Genomic DNA, 17,605 nt, shown 5'->3' on the forward strand with positions numbered 1-17,605 from the left:
AAGCTTGAGATTTATATTTAATTATAAAAATATTCTTTTGACGGAATTTTTACTAACAGCCAAGTATAGTCATGAAGTAACTTGGGCTACTCTTTAATTTATTTCAAAAAAAGAATATGTTTGTTACACCATTACTCATAAATTTTTATTCTGACTTTAAAAATATATTTTTTTAATGGACTGGGCATTTCCTTAGTAATCCCATTATCAACTTGTTAGGATATGATGAAGGGATCTTCGAAAAATACCTCAAGGATAATGACTCGTATCTCAATGTTTACTGTGGGGGAAAAACAACCGGCAACAACCAAGTTTAATAAATATATGTAGTAATTAGGTATTAAATTTATTAAGTGTAATTTATTGTTATCAATCGATTTTAGAACAATGTCTTAATTCTATCACTTGTGTTGGCTATTAATTAAGAAGTTATACAAGCAAATGAAAAAAGCATCAATTTCGACAGTTCAACTTTGTCACAGTATTAAGTTATGAATTTAAAAAAAAAACTAAGATTTTTAGGATGTACTACGCGTTTTAATTATTTTATTTTTTAAATTTACCTGGCGTTTCTGTCACTCTGCAGCAACCGTGATCACGGGAAGACGAGATGATAAAATACAATACACATTTTCATCTCCTCTTCCCGTGATCAATGTTGCTACAAAGTAACAGAAACCTCAGAAACATGTTGAAATAAAATAATAAAAAACGGTAGTATATCAGAAAATCTCACTTTTATTTGAATGAATACACGCGAAAATCTTAGATCATTAGGTTATACAGGTTAAAATAAAACAGGATTGTGGTAACCAAATAACTCCTTCTCCATTCGTAATTGGTCCCTTCACTTGGTCCAAACTCAAGGGCACTAAATAAAATATAAGCATTATTAATTTATTCATACATAGGATTTGGATTTCTGATATTCTTCTCATCATACTGAGGGTAGTGATCGCTCCAAGTGCTGCCACCTCTCCCGTATTTTGCGTTAATTACGTAATTGCATGAAAATGTACGGCACTGAAATATTGGATGTGTTTGAAAATAATGAGTATATTTTTCTAATAGTTTCGCATATAACGAGTACTAATTAAGTGACAAACAAACAATATTAATCGATATGGGAATTAAATCTGAATGTATTTATTTGTAACATCTATGTTAATGTAAACTTCTATGGACTTGATCTTACTTCAAATCTTTTAAGAAGATATTATTCAACCAGCTGTAGAAATTTGAAGTATTTATTTATATTTAAAATTTCTTTATATTTAAAATTTCTTTACCTCATATGGTACGCAAATAAATAAAGCTCGTCTTAGTTGCTAATAAATTTTTATATGAATACATTATTTTCAAGCAAAAAATTTCAATAAAAAAAAAAATGGCAGCATTTTTATTATACATAGAATTGAAGTAAATATATTTTTTTTACATACGCTAGCTTCACATCCGTTTCCACGACACTGAAAGTATTAAAGTGTACTATACTATATACAGTTACATACTATATACAGTATGTATACTATATACAGTTCATATATACCTAAAATAGTTTAACAAATAGGAAAAAAAACTATTATATTTTTGTATATTATATTTAAATTTGGATAACATGTTAAACATTCCTAATATCATTATACAATCTGTTCACACAAATTTCTAAACTTAAATGAAATCTATATTTGTATTAAAACCGATTTTATTATATACTTTAATCACGTTATAAAAATATTATCAAAAGATATGTATTAAAACAAATCATTCGATTATATTTACTCATGTGACAGTTACTTATATATCAACTATGTTAAATAACGCAAAATACAATAGACGGATATACTAAAGAGGGCTTTAAAAAACGGAAAAGTACTCCCATAAAACCCGACACTTACGTGAGTTTTAACCAGAAAAACAGACAGACATTATCTATGCCTATAAAGTCTAACCTTAAGAAGGTTTTGCGAACGTGAGTAGAAAAAACTTACCCTCGCTTCGCAGGCCAGCCCTTCACACTGAAAAATTATTGATATTATTACTTTTAGAAATCAGAGACAAAATTTGATTGACTCATATCAACTAACAAATATTTTAGACGATGTCTTGGGTACATCGTTATCGTTGTAGGATAAAGTTTAAAGAAAGGAAATTTATGTTATAACCCAGTTTTACTTGAATAATAAACAATAATTGATTTAATTGTAAAATATTTATTTAGTATGACTTGCCTTTGATAAACAGCTTTCTCCAATGCACTATAAACATTTAAAATACTATGCAACAATAATCGAATGAAGCGGAAATATATATATATAATAAATAAATATAAATATATATATATATATATATAAATTCAATTAATATTTTCGATTTACATACAGATATTATATATGTCGGCGCAACGACATTTAAAAAACCATTATAAAGGGTAGTTGTTTCATATGTATAGTTGTTTCATATGTATTTCACTTTAGAGGGTAGATGTGACATAAACAATGTCAAGGCGTTAGTAATAACTTTAACAAAACTATTTGTTTTATAGATCGTCGTATGATTTGTATTGAAGGAAAGTAAATGGCAATTCGTATCGTGATTTGTAATATGTAAAGATAAGTTATTTTGTGAGTTTTAGTAAAACACAAACTTAAACAGTAACCATTTTGTAATCAATGTTATTCAATTATGATTTCTTTAAATTTTAAATGGCAATATAAAGTTTAGTTGGTTTAATAATTGATTACGAAAACATTTTGTAATGATTACTGTTTATTTGAATTACTACGAATAATCTTTGTAACTTATTATTTAAAATTAAGAGTAAATGTAATGACTCCACGAAAACCATTTATATTCGGAGACATCTGTGGCGAGGACACAGTGGTGTGAGAGCTATCCAGGAGAAATTACTAAATGTTAGTTAAAGTTGAAAATAAAGTGGTGCGAGTAAGTGAGAGTGCTTTATTGGTGAAAATGGATAACCTGATAGGTGGAAATAGTGTTATGTGACGAGAACATCGCTGACGTCACAGCTCCTAACAATCAACTTGGACATGGCTCTTCGACATATAAAATATTTGTAAATTAATGTCATAAGTTGTGTTATAATGTGGTGACAATGAAATAAATTTCTTTGTAAACAATTAATAATAATAATAATAATATATTACAAAATGTACAATCTTGGCGGTCTTATCGCTAAAGAACGATCTCTTTCAGATAACCAACGATATGTATGTATATATATATATATATATATATATATATATATATATATATATATGCTAGTGCAGTTAGACGTACCATAGCTAAACAGCCGGGACCCTTACACTGTATTAAATGAGAAAAAAAACTTAATAACGAAAACACAATGTACATATATATTAACAACAATCGAATCTTACAAAAGTGTTGCAGTGATCACCGACACACTAAAAACACAAAATCAATTATACTCAAAGCATGAAAAAACTAATCTAATATGAAAATTAAAAATATATTTTGTTCAATTTGATCAAACACACTGATAACTATCTAATAAACAGTTACGTTATAATAATTTAATTGAAAAAATATGGAAAGTGCATTCAAAATTAATGGTTATACGAAATTAGGAAAAAAAAATCACAAAATATTTTATTGATAAATATATAAGGTTGATACCCCTGAAGCACAAGTATCGCCATTACACTGAAATTAAAAAAATTGGGATGTAATTTATTTGTTTTTGTAAATACAGTGAACTTATACTTCATTACCATGGTCTCGCACGCCAGAGTCTTGCACTGGAATGTTAAGAAATGTATTACCTTAGTGACGCACAACTATACTAAACATTTATATAATCTTTTCACACAACCTAACCTCATTTCCAATATCTTGAGAATATTTTAAATTTAATAATATCTAAGACTCTCGCGAGTATTTATTTAAATAAAACTAATATTTTCGGATGATCTTCGCGTTTTTCATTATTTTATTTATTATTTTACATGTTCCTGAGGTTTTTGTTACTTTTAACTTATAATTTTAACTACACCCTCCCGACGTTTCCTCTCATCTCGTCTGCCCTGATCATTGTCGCTGAAAAGTGACCGTCACTTCGGCTGTAGGTAGTTTGAAATAATAAATACTGGAAATCCGGAAATATTAGTTTTATTTATATTTGAATTTAGATTCAATTTTACTCAACAACTTTCGGTAAAAGTTCAAAGTAATGTACTTTAGTATTAGTTATTTTTTGTACTTGTGGGCTCATTTTTTTTTTATTTATACTAATTAGCTTTTATACCGTCTGACTTTTACAAATATATTTAGATTTTTTTTTAAATAAAAAAAAGTGTTACAGAATGTAACGAAATTTTGTCTAGTTATTTACATTCGTTACTGTTACTATTACTATTACTGTTACTATTATTATACTAAGTCACATGGTATATATTAATAAAATAAAGTATTATGCTAAAATACTTACCCTACTCTGACAATAGTTGCCATCACACTGAAATGGGAAGGCAACTGTTTTAGCAGAATATTAAATAAATGATTTTTTTTTTAAGTTTTAAAAATTATAACGTTTGAAACAATTAAAGAAAAAGACTCACTCGATCACTATCATTCCGTCCCCCCAGTGCAATTTCAAATGCAAGCCAATCCCCCTGATCGACAGTTTTTAAATCAACATTCTGCCTTAAAGTTAATAACGATCGGGAGTCAGTCGTAATCACCGGACGAGCTGTGGACTGATAAATTTATTTAGGATAAATAATATTAAAATACTTATGAATTATATTAAGTAACATTTCATCAATAATATCCGTATTTATAATTTTATAATGAGACCAAGGTATTCGGTCGATATTACTAATTGTGGGACTGTAAGTGGTGCTACATATAACAAACATAAAATAAAGATTTTTTTTTTCTATTATTACATTTGTTTTACAAAGTATGTATTAAATACGCCATTACTTTTTCATTAATCTAGGGTATATTCCATCTTATTATAGACATGACACTTCTGAGTACTCCATGGATTCAGCGTGCGGGTGTCGAGTCCATCGCGTTACAGGAAGAGGAGCTTCAATAGCGCCCGGGACTTGCGACCCATGCGTAGGTTTAAGGGGTTCCTGTTTAACTCGCTTTAAACGCTCACCTCCATCGTCCAAGCTCCTCTCTACCTAACCTAATCTAAAACGAACTTTATATTAGACTACTTACAGTTAAGCCCAATCTTTCAATGCTATAATCAATCACAGGAACCATCACCACGCCCTAAAAGAAAAGTAAATTACTTATTTTATTCTTGCTATTGAAATTTTAAATACTTTAGCCGAGAGCTTATCCATATGATGCAACTAATTCGTTAAATAATTTTATTGCGTTAGTTCCTATATTTATATTACCTGTATAATATTACGTAGCATAAAAGAAGTTGGTCAAATCAAGAATATTTATACAGTAACTCAACCAAATATCACGAAAACCAAGTGGACGACTCTATTTTTCATTAATTTTTTATTATACAAATTGATTACATCTTGAATTTGTTAAACAAATTTCGATTAATTATCATCGATTGCCTATAAACACTATGAAATTAAGAGTAAAATTATCTGTCATAAACAAAAATTTACATTAAATGCATTGTTACATATTAATATTAAATTATGTATATAAAAATGTATACTTACATTTAAAACGAATTGACGATTCTGTCCCGTTTGTGGGTCCTTTATATTTAAAAAATCTTTTAAGAAGTAGTCAATTCAATATTTGAAACTATTCCAAAATATACATACTGTTACTTTAGCTAACCCATCTCTGGTGTCATTCTGCAAAAAGATTCATTCAAATATATGAAAAAAAAATGTTTCAGGTAAATTGAAATTAATTACGATAATATAACTCACCGAAGTTATTGGCACCCATCTGATTGGAGAATTAAAATCATCCTAATGGTGGAATTTAAATTAACACATTATAAAATTTACTAAGCAATTTAAATCATACAATAATGTGGTATTTATATGATAATATACAATGTTGTCTAGCTTGCTAAAAAAAAATTTTTGGAAGTTTTTTGAACTTGACGTGTAAAAGCTTTATTTATCAACAAATTCTATTATAGTGTGAAGCAGACAACAAATTTTACTTTATTTAACATAATGTTTTTTGGCGGACACTTAGATGTTAATATATTCAAATTATGTAAAAGATGTTCTTTATTTTACCCAATTTTCTACTCTTCGTTACCTGACGCACCTATTTGACTACCGTTTATTTTTTTCTATATACCTGACCCTCCAACGTCTTCTAATACATCGACATTCAAAATCCTAAGTTTTTGCTAACTATTTGCATCCTTTTTTTCTCATAACTTATTATAATTAAACGAAAAAGGTTTTTATTATTTTATATTTCACGAAACCCTCATCTCGTCTGCCCGTGATCACGGTTGCTGTAAATGTAGATATCAAATAATAAGGAACACGTAGTATCCGAAGTACTAAGTCTCATTTAAACGTATACAAGCGAATATCTTAAATATCATTATATCAACTTATCACAACAAAAACAACCGAAAACATAGTGAAACCCTATTTTATATATATACTTATACGTATATACTTGTCCAGTCTATTCTAGAATTAAAATATATTAATATCTTTATGAGATAAGATCATTAGAAGAAGGTAATGCCCTTAAAGCCAAGTCTTTTTATAAGTCAATCTTCAGCTTCTTCAGCGTCTTCAGCTCAAAGAAGCTGTACCAACTGTTGACCTCAATTTAGTCTTAATTGATTGGTCCATAGGGTGTCGAGCACCTGTGTCATTATTCGTCCCGAACAAATATTTAGGTTTCAAAGATAATGGACCAGCATATATGGGAATATAGTATGTCAGAAACCCGTATTGACAGTAACAAAGCAGAGAACCAAATCTCTATATATAAATATATATATGTATATATATACTAGCTGTGACCTCTCACGCTTCACTGTGCACATCAAACGCGACAATATGTTTTATTGAATTTAAATTTTTCAATACTAACACATTTTTTTTTTTATCATTTTTTGTGTAGTTGTAAAGGCTATCTGGTTTTCTAACATGGGAACACGCAACATACAACTGTCCACGTGAAAAACAGTCCACATCCAAATCTAATCCACACGTGTCTAAAGATTGACCTTGAGTTTTGTTAATTGCAACTGCGAACGCCAATCGAATTGGGAATTGTAATCTTTAAATTTGAAATAGTATATTGGTGGGGGTCATGGGAATTTAAGGAGTCAAGACATCTTCCCCTTTGAAAGGCCCCGTTAAGATCGTTGCTTCCGCTATGTTGTTCATTAATTTTTCAACTGCGAATCGTGTGCGGTTGCAGAGTCTGGCTGGTTAATGGATCACTTAGGAGTATGTTACTATGTATGAAAAATAGTCCTTGAAGCCTGTTTTATGTCGTGTCAAAATTTCAGCTGTATCGGTGCAGGACATTTTGAGTCTTTGAAGCATACACAAACCAACTTAACATTTTAATATACATATATAGATATATAACTGTATTAAAATTACCTTTGTTGGATTGTTCACGATAATTTTCTCTTTTATAGGCTAAAAATTTTAATGATAAAATTATATTGTGTTTGATATTAAACAATGACATCGATAAAATATTATATTTTACCGTTTTCAGGATTGATTCTCGTACTGCATCCATTGGCAACTAAAAAGATATTGATAACACGTTTCATTTACGAAATAACTTAAAACAAAATAACTGTCTTTATGATGAAATTATAATTTTCAATGTTTTAATAATTTTGTAAACTCACGTCTCTTGGCAAACTCTTCATGACCTCTGGGAATTTTTCCATCGGTGACTTATCATCTATGTTGTCTAAGCTCTTAAATAAAATTCCAATATATTATTTATACGTTTTTAAATCATAGGTTTTTCTCATGAAATCATCATCATTTATTTTTTTTTCAAGTGTATTCAACAATGAATTTTTTATTTTTGTAATACAGTGTAATAAAAAGAATGTCATGAGATGTTTTGTTTTTAAATTGTATTTCGCTGTAACACTATTGTTAACAATCTTCTTACAAGACTATTTTTTTATATAACCTACCTTTAGGGTACGTAACGCCGCGTCCATAGCTTGCTGTCCTGTAACCTATTAAAATTTATAAATTTTTATATTCACTTTAAATTATAATTTACGTTTACGTTCGTTTTTGTATTCACCATTCTCGGAGTATTTGGTCCTGGCGTAGGAAATCTGGTTTTTTTCTGTAATGTTCGACAATTAGTAGAAAGTGAAAGTAACAAAATTTAAGGATAAATGTAAGATAAAATAGACTGGCATTTTGGCATGGTGGAAGTTTTAAGAGTTTATAATATAAGCGTTTTACGAAAAATAAAAACACAATTTCTAAAATTTTGCTTGTGATACATAGTGCATATGTATAACTTAAGTTATTAGTGTCAACACGGGTAACGTAATCCTTTACAGCTTGATTTGATGTTGGTGAAGTTTATTGCAATTAAAAACTCTCAACTTTAAATGGCTGCAGACAAGTGTTGTAAAAAAATATTTACTCACCGGCTCTGGTTCTGCCCAATATGGATTCATCTGTAACATTTATTTCATTTTGTAACATTTGAGGTCATAAATTTTTTTCATTGTTGTTAATTTTTTAATATTTTTATTCTGTATCATTTTTACTTTAGTTTTGTATAAAATATTTGATGTGTACCACACTTAGAATGCTTTGAAAATGAAATCTTCGAGACGTAACCGATCACTTTATTGGTAAAAAACATGTCTTCCAGAGATGGTGATGAATTTTTCAGTCTATACTTAATTTTAAAATTTTTGTTTAATACAAATAATGAATTAGATTTTTTAGATTGTCATATTTTTCTAATTATCATCCACGTGCCACTAAACCCAAAAGATGACATGTTTATTGAAAGCGAACAAAGGGTTATGTAAGTTAGAGCAATATAGCTCCCAGGTATAATATGTGCTCAAAGCAGGTGAGTAAAATTTTATTTGTCTCTGTTTATGTTACAAATAAGGACATATTATAAGCGAAAATATAAAATCTTTTTATTTGCAAACCGGGAAAGCCACTTGTATTTTATTTCACGATGGTTTATTCATGTTTTTTAACAGCATGTCTATTGTTTTTTTACTGTTATAAGGACCAGAGCTGCATTTTTTATTCGTTTAACATCCAGAAGTAACAATATCGTAAAAAGTTATACCACACAAATGACGCTGTCCTGGTTCTTCTTACGATTGTGGACCTAATTGCCTCAGTGGTCAGACTTCTTAACTATCGATATAAAGACTTACTCCAGGATTTGGGTCCATGGCCGCTGGTCTGGCAGTCTAGAAAAAAATAGCTTTAAGTAGTAATAGACTATTTACATTTTGGTAAAATTGACAAATTTTTTATGAAATACACAATTTAAAGACAAGAACACTTGTTTGGAATTCGATTAACAGGGGCATTATTGTATTTGACTAATATTGGTGACTTAAGTATTTTTTTTTTTTTCAGTTTTTTTATATATAGACATACATACATGGAAATTTTAAAATTCATATTTGCAAACAAACATAAATTACATCTTATTGACCTAGTTTATGTAAAAAATATCTAGATTTTAAAATGTAATTGTTTAATATATTTGTCTAATCATTTTTTTTACCGGTTTATTCCGCATGGACATCATTGGCCGCTTTGGTCTTGGGCCATAGCGCATGGGCTTGAAAAAATTAAAAAAAAAATATAAAAAAAAAATTATATGATCTTATTCATTAAATTTATAAAAATATGAAATTATCTCACCCTGTTTTCTAAATTCTTCGTCCATTGCTATAGAATTTGCAGGAATTGGATCAATTGCAATGAATTAATTCTTATTAAATATATTTTCTGTATTGATCTACGAGCATTTTTATTAGAAAAATAGATATAGATCCGAATTATAAACGAGGGACAAAGTTTTTGACGTTGACCACTAATATACTGCATATATATTAATCTATTAATAGTTGTACAATTACAACCGCTCTTAATACTGTCAAATGTTATTAGAATAACGGTTTTATATCCTGAATGTATAGAAGAATAATAAAAATATTTAAATTTCACTTACCAAAACTTCTTTTACTTCGTCCTCGACCTAAATAACAAGTTACAAAGCCTAGATAGTTAACATATGTTGTGTTAAACTAGCCGAAGTGAATTTGAATCGAATATAAACTTGAAAAATGAAAACGAAATCTATTTTAAGTCCCACAAATATTTTAAAACGCAAAGTTACTATGGGAAAAATTTTGTCAAATATATTATAATAAAAATGATTCATCTAATTTTCCTTTCTTAGCACAGATTTTGTTCGCACTCAGAGATTTTTACAAGAAACTTGTTAAAACAAAAATCATTTACCGTCCGTTTCGGGTCCAGTCTGGTTCTTTCCTATATTACGCATGTAAAATTTAGTAATTTATTAAAATAACATTATTAAATTCACAAACATGACGAACCTTCACTTGATCAGTAAATTGCTTGAATTCTTCGTGCTAATCGAAAATAAGAAATATATTATTTTATAATTTTGATTTCTTAAAAAAAGTTCTGACAATTATTACAAGTATGTAGTCGTAATTACATTACCTTATTATATTTTTCGACTTGTTCCCCCTTAAAAAAAGTATAAAGTTGTTTTTATTTTTGAGCTTGTCTCAACGGGCCTTAGGTTATTTAGTTTTGGAGCGTAAATTATACATATGTTATTTATTTTATATAAGTTCAAATTAGCTATCATACCCAAATGTACAAAAAAATTAAACAAAAGAATTGAATTAAGACGGTTATTGAGATGTTATAATATTTTTCAAATGTTAAAGATTATTAAAATTATTCAATATGATCATAGTAATAATTTTTTTAAATAAAAAATAATCATTCTTTACAAAAATCATGCGATTTTAGAACGTAACTCTTTATGTTAGTAAATATAATAAAACAACATACCACTTCATCTAATACCCAAGTAGCTATTGTGTGAGTTTCAGCGTCTGTAGCCTATAAAAAAAATGTATCGTGTGGTGTACAAATAACATAATTTTTTTTTCATATATATAGGAATAACGTAATTAATTATTTCCGATATAGGGCATTGAAGATATACAAAAAAATGCACCCACATTCACCAGCTTCCCAAAAGCTGTAGCTAGGCTTTACGTGCTATATACATATATAAACTTATTGTTCGTTAATCCAAAGAAAGCCGTTTAAATTACTTCAAACTTACTTCACCCCAGAAACATACAAAAATCATAAAAAAAAAGTTTGCCCATGTCACGGAGCGTAACTGATTGAGATATTTGTAGATATATTTACAGCAATTTTTATTTTTATTTACGTTTATATGCATAAAGTTATTTTTTTATATATAATATTCTTCAACTAACGAATTTGACATTATTTAAAAGACTATTAAAAAGCTTCAGCTCTGTCTGTTAAACATTTTCAAACCTAAATAAACATTAGGTATTTACTTTTTAGTTGTATTATTCTGATATTTAGACAACATTATTATATATTTTTCAATAATCCGATCATTAATTTGTGTTGGAAAAGTAACAAAATGATAATATTTTTCTATATTATTGATAAAATAGAGACAAAAAAAAACAAAGGTATTTTATTTGAGTATACAAAAGTAGTTTTTAAAGTCAAACTTCTTAAGCGACTTCCAAGAAATTTGCTTTCAAGTTTTACCCTCGGGGGAGGGAGGGGATAAAAAGACACAGTGATAGGGAATACGTGGTGCTCGAACGCATGCGGGCAATCAATTATGACTTATAAGTGATGCTAATAAAGTTTGTCTTAGAAAACACTAATAGTTCTATTAAAAAACAATTTTTACCCCTTCCTGTTTTCATTCCAACTTTGCTAAGTTTCACTTCTACCGCGCGGAGGGACTCCACGCACAATTGATTTTTTTAATGAACTCGACTTACATGTTGTTCCTTAAGTTCCCGCTCGCTGTAACTCGTCTGAAAGTTATTTAAAGATGACATTAGTATTACTTGAAGGATATGATATTTTGTATATTTACTATTACTAACCTGTCTCGGATTCTGGTAACCATACCGGGCCCCCGGATAGGAGTTCATATTTTGAGCACCGAAACCCTAAATGCAAAATATTTATATGCAATAACCTAATAACAAAAAAAGTTTTACTACCCATACTACTTTTTTAATTTCATACTTCCACTGTTTTTAAAAAAATCATAATGACATTTGTAAGTAAAGTGTGTAAACTATTTGCGAGAAAAATCTAGTAAATTATACTTGGAAGTCAAACCTCAGGACGATTTGTATACTGAAATTCACCTCCCGTATAGGGTCCAGGCCTGAAAGAGTTTTGTCCCTGAAATTAAACAATAAGTTTGAAATTAAATACGAAAGTAAATATTAAATACACACATATATATATATATATATATATTGAGAGCGAGAGAGATAGAGAGAGAGAGGGGGGGAGAGATAAACCTGAAAATCCCGGTCATTTCCAAGAGGAGGAAATCCTTGACTGTACACATATGACAATATCGAAAAACATACGAGCAGTATCATCGCAGTGTTTGCTAATACATTAAAATCTGACTAACCGTTAAATTAACTGAACAGATAACGGCTGGTTATAAAATAGGTTTAATAATACTTTCAGCACGAAGAAATTGATTTCAAATTAATCAATTCTCGTTCATAAATGTGAATGGAACTGCAATTGACGCTACACATGTTTTTAGTTTATAAGTTAAATGTTAAAACATTCTGTTTATCATATTTTAGATGAAATTATATCTTTAGGTTTGAATTTTCTTAATAGAGCAAGATTCGAGGGCTCCTTGCTTATTTTCTGACGGACAAAACAAATATACTAGCTTATATCGACGGCCATTTGTCATGTACCTGAGAATTGGCAATCGGTATAGACTAGCAGATAAATAAACGTTTACTGTACACACTAATTAAATATGTTTTGTCCATCAGAAAATAACTAAGGTCTGAGGACCCTGGGATTATTGACTATAACCAAAAGCATAAATTTGGCGACATTCCACTTTAGAAACGACGGTAGCCAATATAGTAACTCTCTTGGAATTTATTGTTAAGTTTTAAGTAACATAACTAAAAAAACTCTCAAAAATATGTCCTTTTAAGATCCTCATATCCTTTTAAGACTAAAATAAAAAGTAAAGGTGATTAACAAAATCAATAATTATATTTTTTCTAGAGCGATTGAGATTTCCATTTCTTGAAGTCTGGAACACACGAGAAAGATCTGCAACACAATTACTTTGTTTTATATAAATAAAAAATAACTTAAAAGAACTTTATTTTACTTAGAAAACATATTTTTATAGAAAGCAATGCTAGAATAAAAAGCAATTTCAATTATTTGTACCAAGCAATAACTTTCCTTTAAGAATTCTGGAATGGAATTCCTGACATCAAAAAAGCAATGGAATATTCAAGTAGAATTGAATAAAAATGAATATTTTCTTCATAGCTTTTTTAAATTAATTTGAAATTTAATAAAATTCTTCCTATAAAAAAGGTTCCGTGACTTTTGAGTAATTTATTTATTAAGAATGGTACCTTTACGATCAATAAATTTTGAATGAAGAGATGTTAAAAAAAATCTACAATAATTTTTACTACACATATAACTAAAATTAAAATTTTCTTTCTCCCAAAAAATATCACATATAAAGCCAAAAACAGTTAAATAATTTGACGATACTGAAAGTGGTACGCCTCTATTATAACCACCTTTAATGAAAATTAATTCTGATTTTGATTATCAACCAAAGAAAATGAAATAAATATATCAATATTTTTATTATATATGTCGGCGCAGTTCCTATTATTTGATTTCCTCTCCCTCTCCGACAATCAAGAACGGCAACGTATCTTCAGCATCCCTTATGTTGCAGATGTCCATGGGCGACTGAGACTACCTCCCTTGAGTTAGGCCGTCTGCTCGTTTGCCGCTTTATAAATAGAGCTTCGGTTGTTATTTTCAACAATTCTTGTACTCCTCGGAGCTTAAATTCCGTCCAATTTATATGTATGTTTACATTTTACTTCATAACGAAAGTAAAACAAAACAACCTTAATGATAAACTTGCTCAATATTAGTTTTAATCAATTGGGAATTATAATTTTTATTACTCCAATGAAATTTATCTGTAACCAATAACACTATGAGTAAGTTTTTCAGATGAGAGAACATTTTGAACATCTGCAGAAGAATAAAAAAAAACGGAATAACAGTAAAGATGCTATAAGTATCTTGATTTTCTATTCCATGAAGCATTAATAAAAAATCGTTATTTTTCATTCACAAGACAATTTCCTTGCGATTCAGCTTACGTGCATATATATGTTTAGCTAATAACGAAACACCATTATAAATTTTAAGAACTCTTTATCAAATTAATGAAAACCATTTTGGCATTTGATTACTCTATGGAATTATTCACGCTGGCCAGGATAATCAGCGAAAGACAATGAAAACGTTAGACCTTAATTATTATTTTTTTTTTTTGTTATCATAAATCCGTAAAACCATCAGTTTCAATAAATAAAATGGAGATCTTTATTTACAACACTTATACCAACTAGCTAGTCGATTCTTAGAAGAAGTTTTATTTGTAGTGAGCATTCTCGTTACTCTACTAGTTCAAGAACACTTAATACTTCCTGTGTTGTTCGAACACAAACAGTGCACCGCATCGTTAAGAGTATTATTCAATGTTACGGTCTCTCTCATAGTATCCTGTAATACCCCTTACTGGAAAGCTAAAATTTTATACGCAATATATTATATATGTACTTTAAAATACATATAAATGAAAAGTGTGTTAAATAATCTTTATATATGAAGCCTCGTTCTCAAATAGTAAATCTTATGAAACAAGGTAAAGGTTAGTACTGATGTTTTTATTGAAAATGCAATGTGATTTTTATCAGAAAAAACTGTCGCTATTGCACAGATTATAGCAGATCGTTTTTCTTGATGATCCTAAGTTACACATTTTATTCGGTAGGCGGCGCTAGCATATGTACGAGTACACTCCTATATATAATATTATTTTTTTACTAAAGTATAAATAACAGTTCTACAAATAAAGTAAATTTTAAACTTGTATAAATATTCTATTACATACAGAAGGTAGATCAGAACCAGTCTGTGGAGAGTTTTATGTATGGACTTTGAGAGTATTGCAGTTAGTATTTTGAACTTGTTTAAAACAGTTTCTCAACTATTACTTCTGAGATAAAATGAGACGAAACTTCTTAGCATTCAATAGATTCAATGTGCGGGTGCCGGGTCCATCGCGTTGCAGGTGTAGGTTTAAGAGGCCCCTAACTAACGCGCGTTAAACGCTCACCTCCCTCATCCAAACTCCTACCTAACTAAACAAATTTGAAAAGAGTCTACTAGAGCTGCCTTCGAAGAACATTCCAAAAACGAATTAATGTTGGTTCATTATTAAGTTGTCTGAAAAGTGCATAGGAAAATATTTGTAATTTTAAGTTTTATACAAAACTCAGACAAATACTTTAGGTAGTCGGTAAAAATAAGATCATGCTGAAATAAAAGGGAAAATATATAACTACTAACTGGTCTGATACGTATGATTACATATTAAGAGCTCCTAAATGAAACCAAATTCATGCAGATTTAAATTATAAACTATCGTTCAAAATGTTTAAGCATAAAAAAGTAGATATACATTTAAATAACATAATAGAAAATAATTTTAAACAATCATGATTTTAGAATTTATATAACAATTTTGATTACTTTTATATATGAAAAATCTGAAAATGAAACTTCATTTAATGAGATCTAAGACTTTCACGAGTTTTATTCATTTAAATGAAGCTAATATATTTCGGATATACTACGCGTATTTTATTATTTAAAAACTACATAATCCCGACGTTTCGGTTACTTTTCAGCAACCGTGATCACGGGCAGACGAGATGTGAATGTCTGTCGGGATTATGTAGTTTTAAAATAATAAAATCCGCGTAGTATAACCGAAATATATTAGTTTCATTTAAATGCAACTTCATTTCTTTAATTAATATAAACATTTACAAAACCTTTACTCGTAATGTTTCTTTATATCATATACATACATATTTTAAAAATAATTTAAACTTAAAGAGTATATGTATAAAATTTTGTTAAAATAATATTATTTGAATCAAATCACTGTGGCTATGAGCACGATGTTGTATCAGAGTCACTTAAATCAGAGCGAATATATTGTAGTTCAAGAATTTTGGATGATCAAAAGAGTATGGAACTGGGTTGATTAATTCCTAATGAACATTAATACTTTTAATATTATATAAAAAACAATCTTTTTTTTTCTTTAAATTATAATATAACTTTTTTTAGTTCATGGCTTTTAAATATTAAGCTATAATTTAAATCGTGTCTCTCAATGTCATAACTAGTTTCTTAGGATAGTATGGTTACAATGTAGGTAACAAAAATTGTTCTAATTCCTAATATACATATCAGCGCTAGCAGCACTAACGATGGATAGCATAACAGAAACTTGTGGCTTCATAATTATTGTTATAAGTGAAACGAAATCAGTCTGTTTAAAAGGTGAATAGAACTATTTTTGAATTTTGGTATAGATACGACGTTTGGATGAATGACAGTTGAGTTCAGTGAGTGCGGACCATGGAAAATAGAACCTACCAGAAATACAAGGATAATCAGAGGAATTGAAGTTTCATTTTTAAATATCATGGAATGATATAAATTATCTGTAATAAGTGACGTTAGCAGCTAAAAACAACGAATTTGTATTAAATCCGACACACATACTAATCACTATAAGCCTATAAGTTCAGTATAACCCATCAAATATGCCATAAATCTGGATGCCTATATATATCTATATTCAATACATACAAATGACTGTTAGCTAACAAATGTCAAACAAGTTATTCTAGGACACGAAACCACATTCACAGAAATGAGGGTAGTCGTAAAATATTGTTATAACGTCGCTGCCTGAAGTTATTAAGGAAATACTATGACATAAGACATTATTGTTAAATAACCGCTATTTATATTATAGTAAACATGTAATGTTTATTACCAACGATGTGATAAGCAGAATTTACTAGATATCAATGCATATCAAAGCGTACAAAACGTATAGTATGTATGTATGTTTAGTGACGGTTACTAAACATATTTTATATAACCACTTTTATAATATAATTACAGGAAGCGGATACATTACGGAAGAAAATTTACTATTAAAATGACATTTGATGTGTTGCTTCATAAAAAAATTTAAACCCAATATCTGGAGTGCTTTTTTATATATTACACTTTTATTTAATTGAGTATTTTTCTTTCATCTTCTCTTCTTGGATCTAAGGAATAAAATTACTTATGTTTTAAGGACTTATATATATACTATACTGACTCCCTGGAACGAATAGCAGGCCGTGTGA

At 28.8% G+C, this 17,605-nt stretch overlaps 1 protein-coding gene across 1 annotated transcript; it reads right to left on the reverse strand.

The window, feature by feature from the left end:
- Positions 1 to 323: 323 nt before the first annotated feature.
- Positions 324 to 12,709, reverse strand: LOC116775790 (uncharacterized). Its single transcript, XM_032668778.2, has 32 exons — positions 12,590 to 12,709; positions 12,402 to 12,467; positions 12,161 to 12,226; positions 12,053 to 12,088; positions 11,061 to 11,111; positions 10,701 to 10,727; positions 10,571 to 10,606; positions 10,473 to 10,502; positions 10,180 to 10,206; positions 9,870 to 9,896; positions 9,730 to 9,786; positions 9,371 to 9,406; positions 8,612 to 8,641; positions 8,254 to 8,298; positions 8,138 to 8,182; positions 7,838 to 7,909; positions 7,690 to 7,728; positions 7,578 to 7,616; positions 5,913 to 5,954; positions 5,802 to 5,834; positions 5,694 to 5,732; positions 5,221 to 5,274; positions 4,605 to 4,742; positions 4,475 to 4,501; positions 3,759 to 3,785; positions 3,664 to 3,690; positions 3,405 to 3,431; positions 3,304 to 3,330; positions 2,232 to 2,258; positions 1,992 to 2,018; positions 1,443 to 1,469; positions 324 to 1,023 (listed from the first exon to the last, which is right to left on the reverse strand). Exons 1-32 carry the CDS (start codon positions 12,671 to 12,673, stop codon positions 898 to 900), a joined length of 1,461 nt encoding a protein of 486 aa, XP_032524669.2. The 5' UTR covers positions 12,674 to 12,709; the 3' UTR covers positions 324 to 897.
- Positions 12,710 to 17,605: the final 4,896 nt, after the last annotated feature.

Source organism: Danaus plexippus, chromosome 27 (assembly GCF_018135715.1).
Source record: "Danaus plexippus chromosome 27, MEX_DaPlex, whole genome shotgun sequence".
Lineage (NCBI taxonomy): Eukaryota > Metazoa > Arthropoda > Insecta > Lepidoptera > Nymphalidae > Danaus > Danaus plexippus.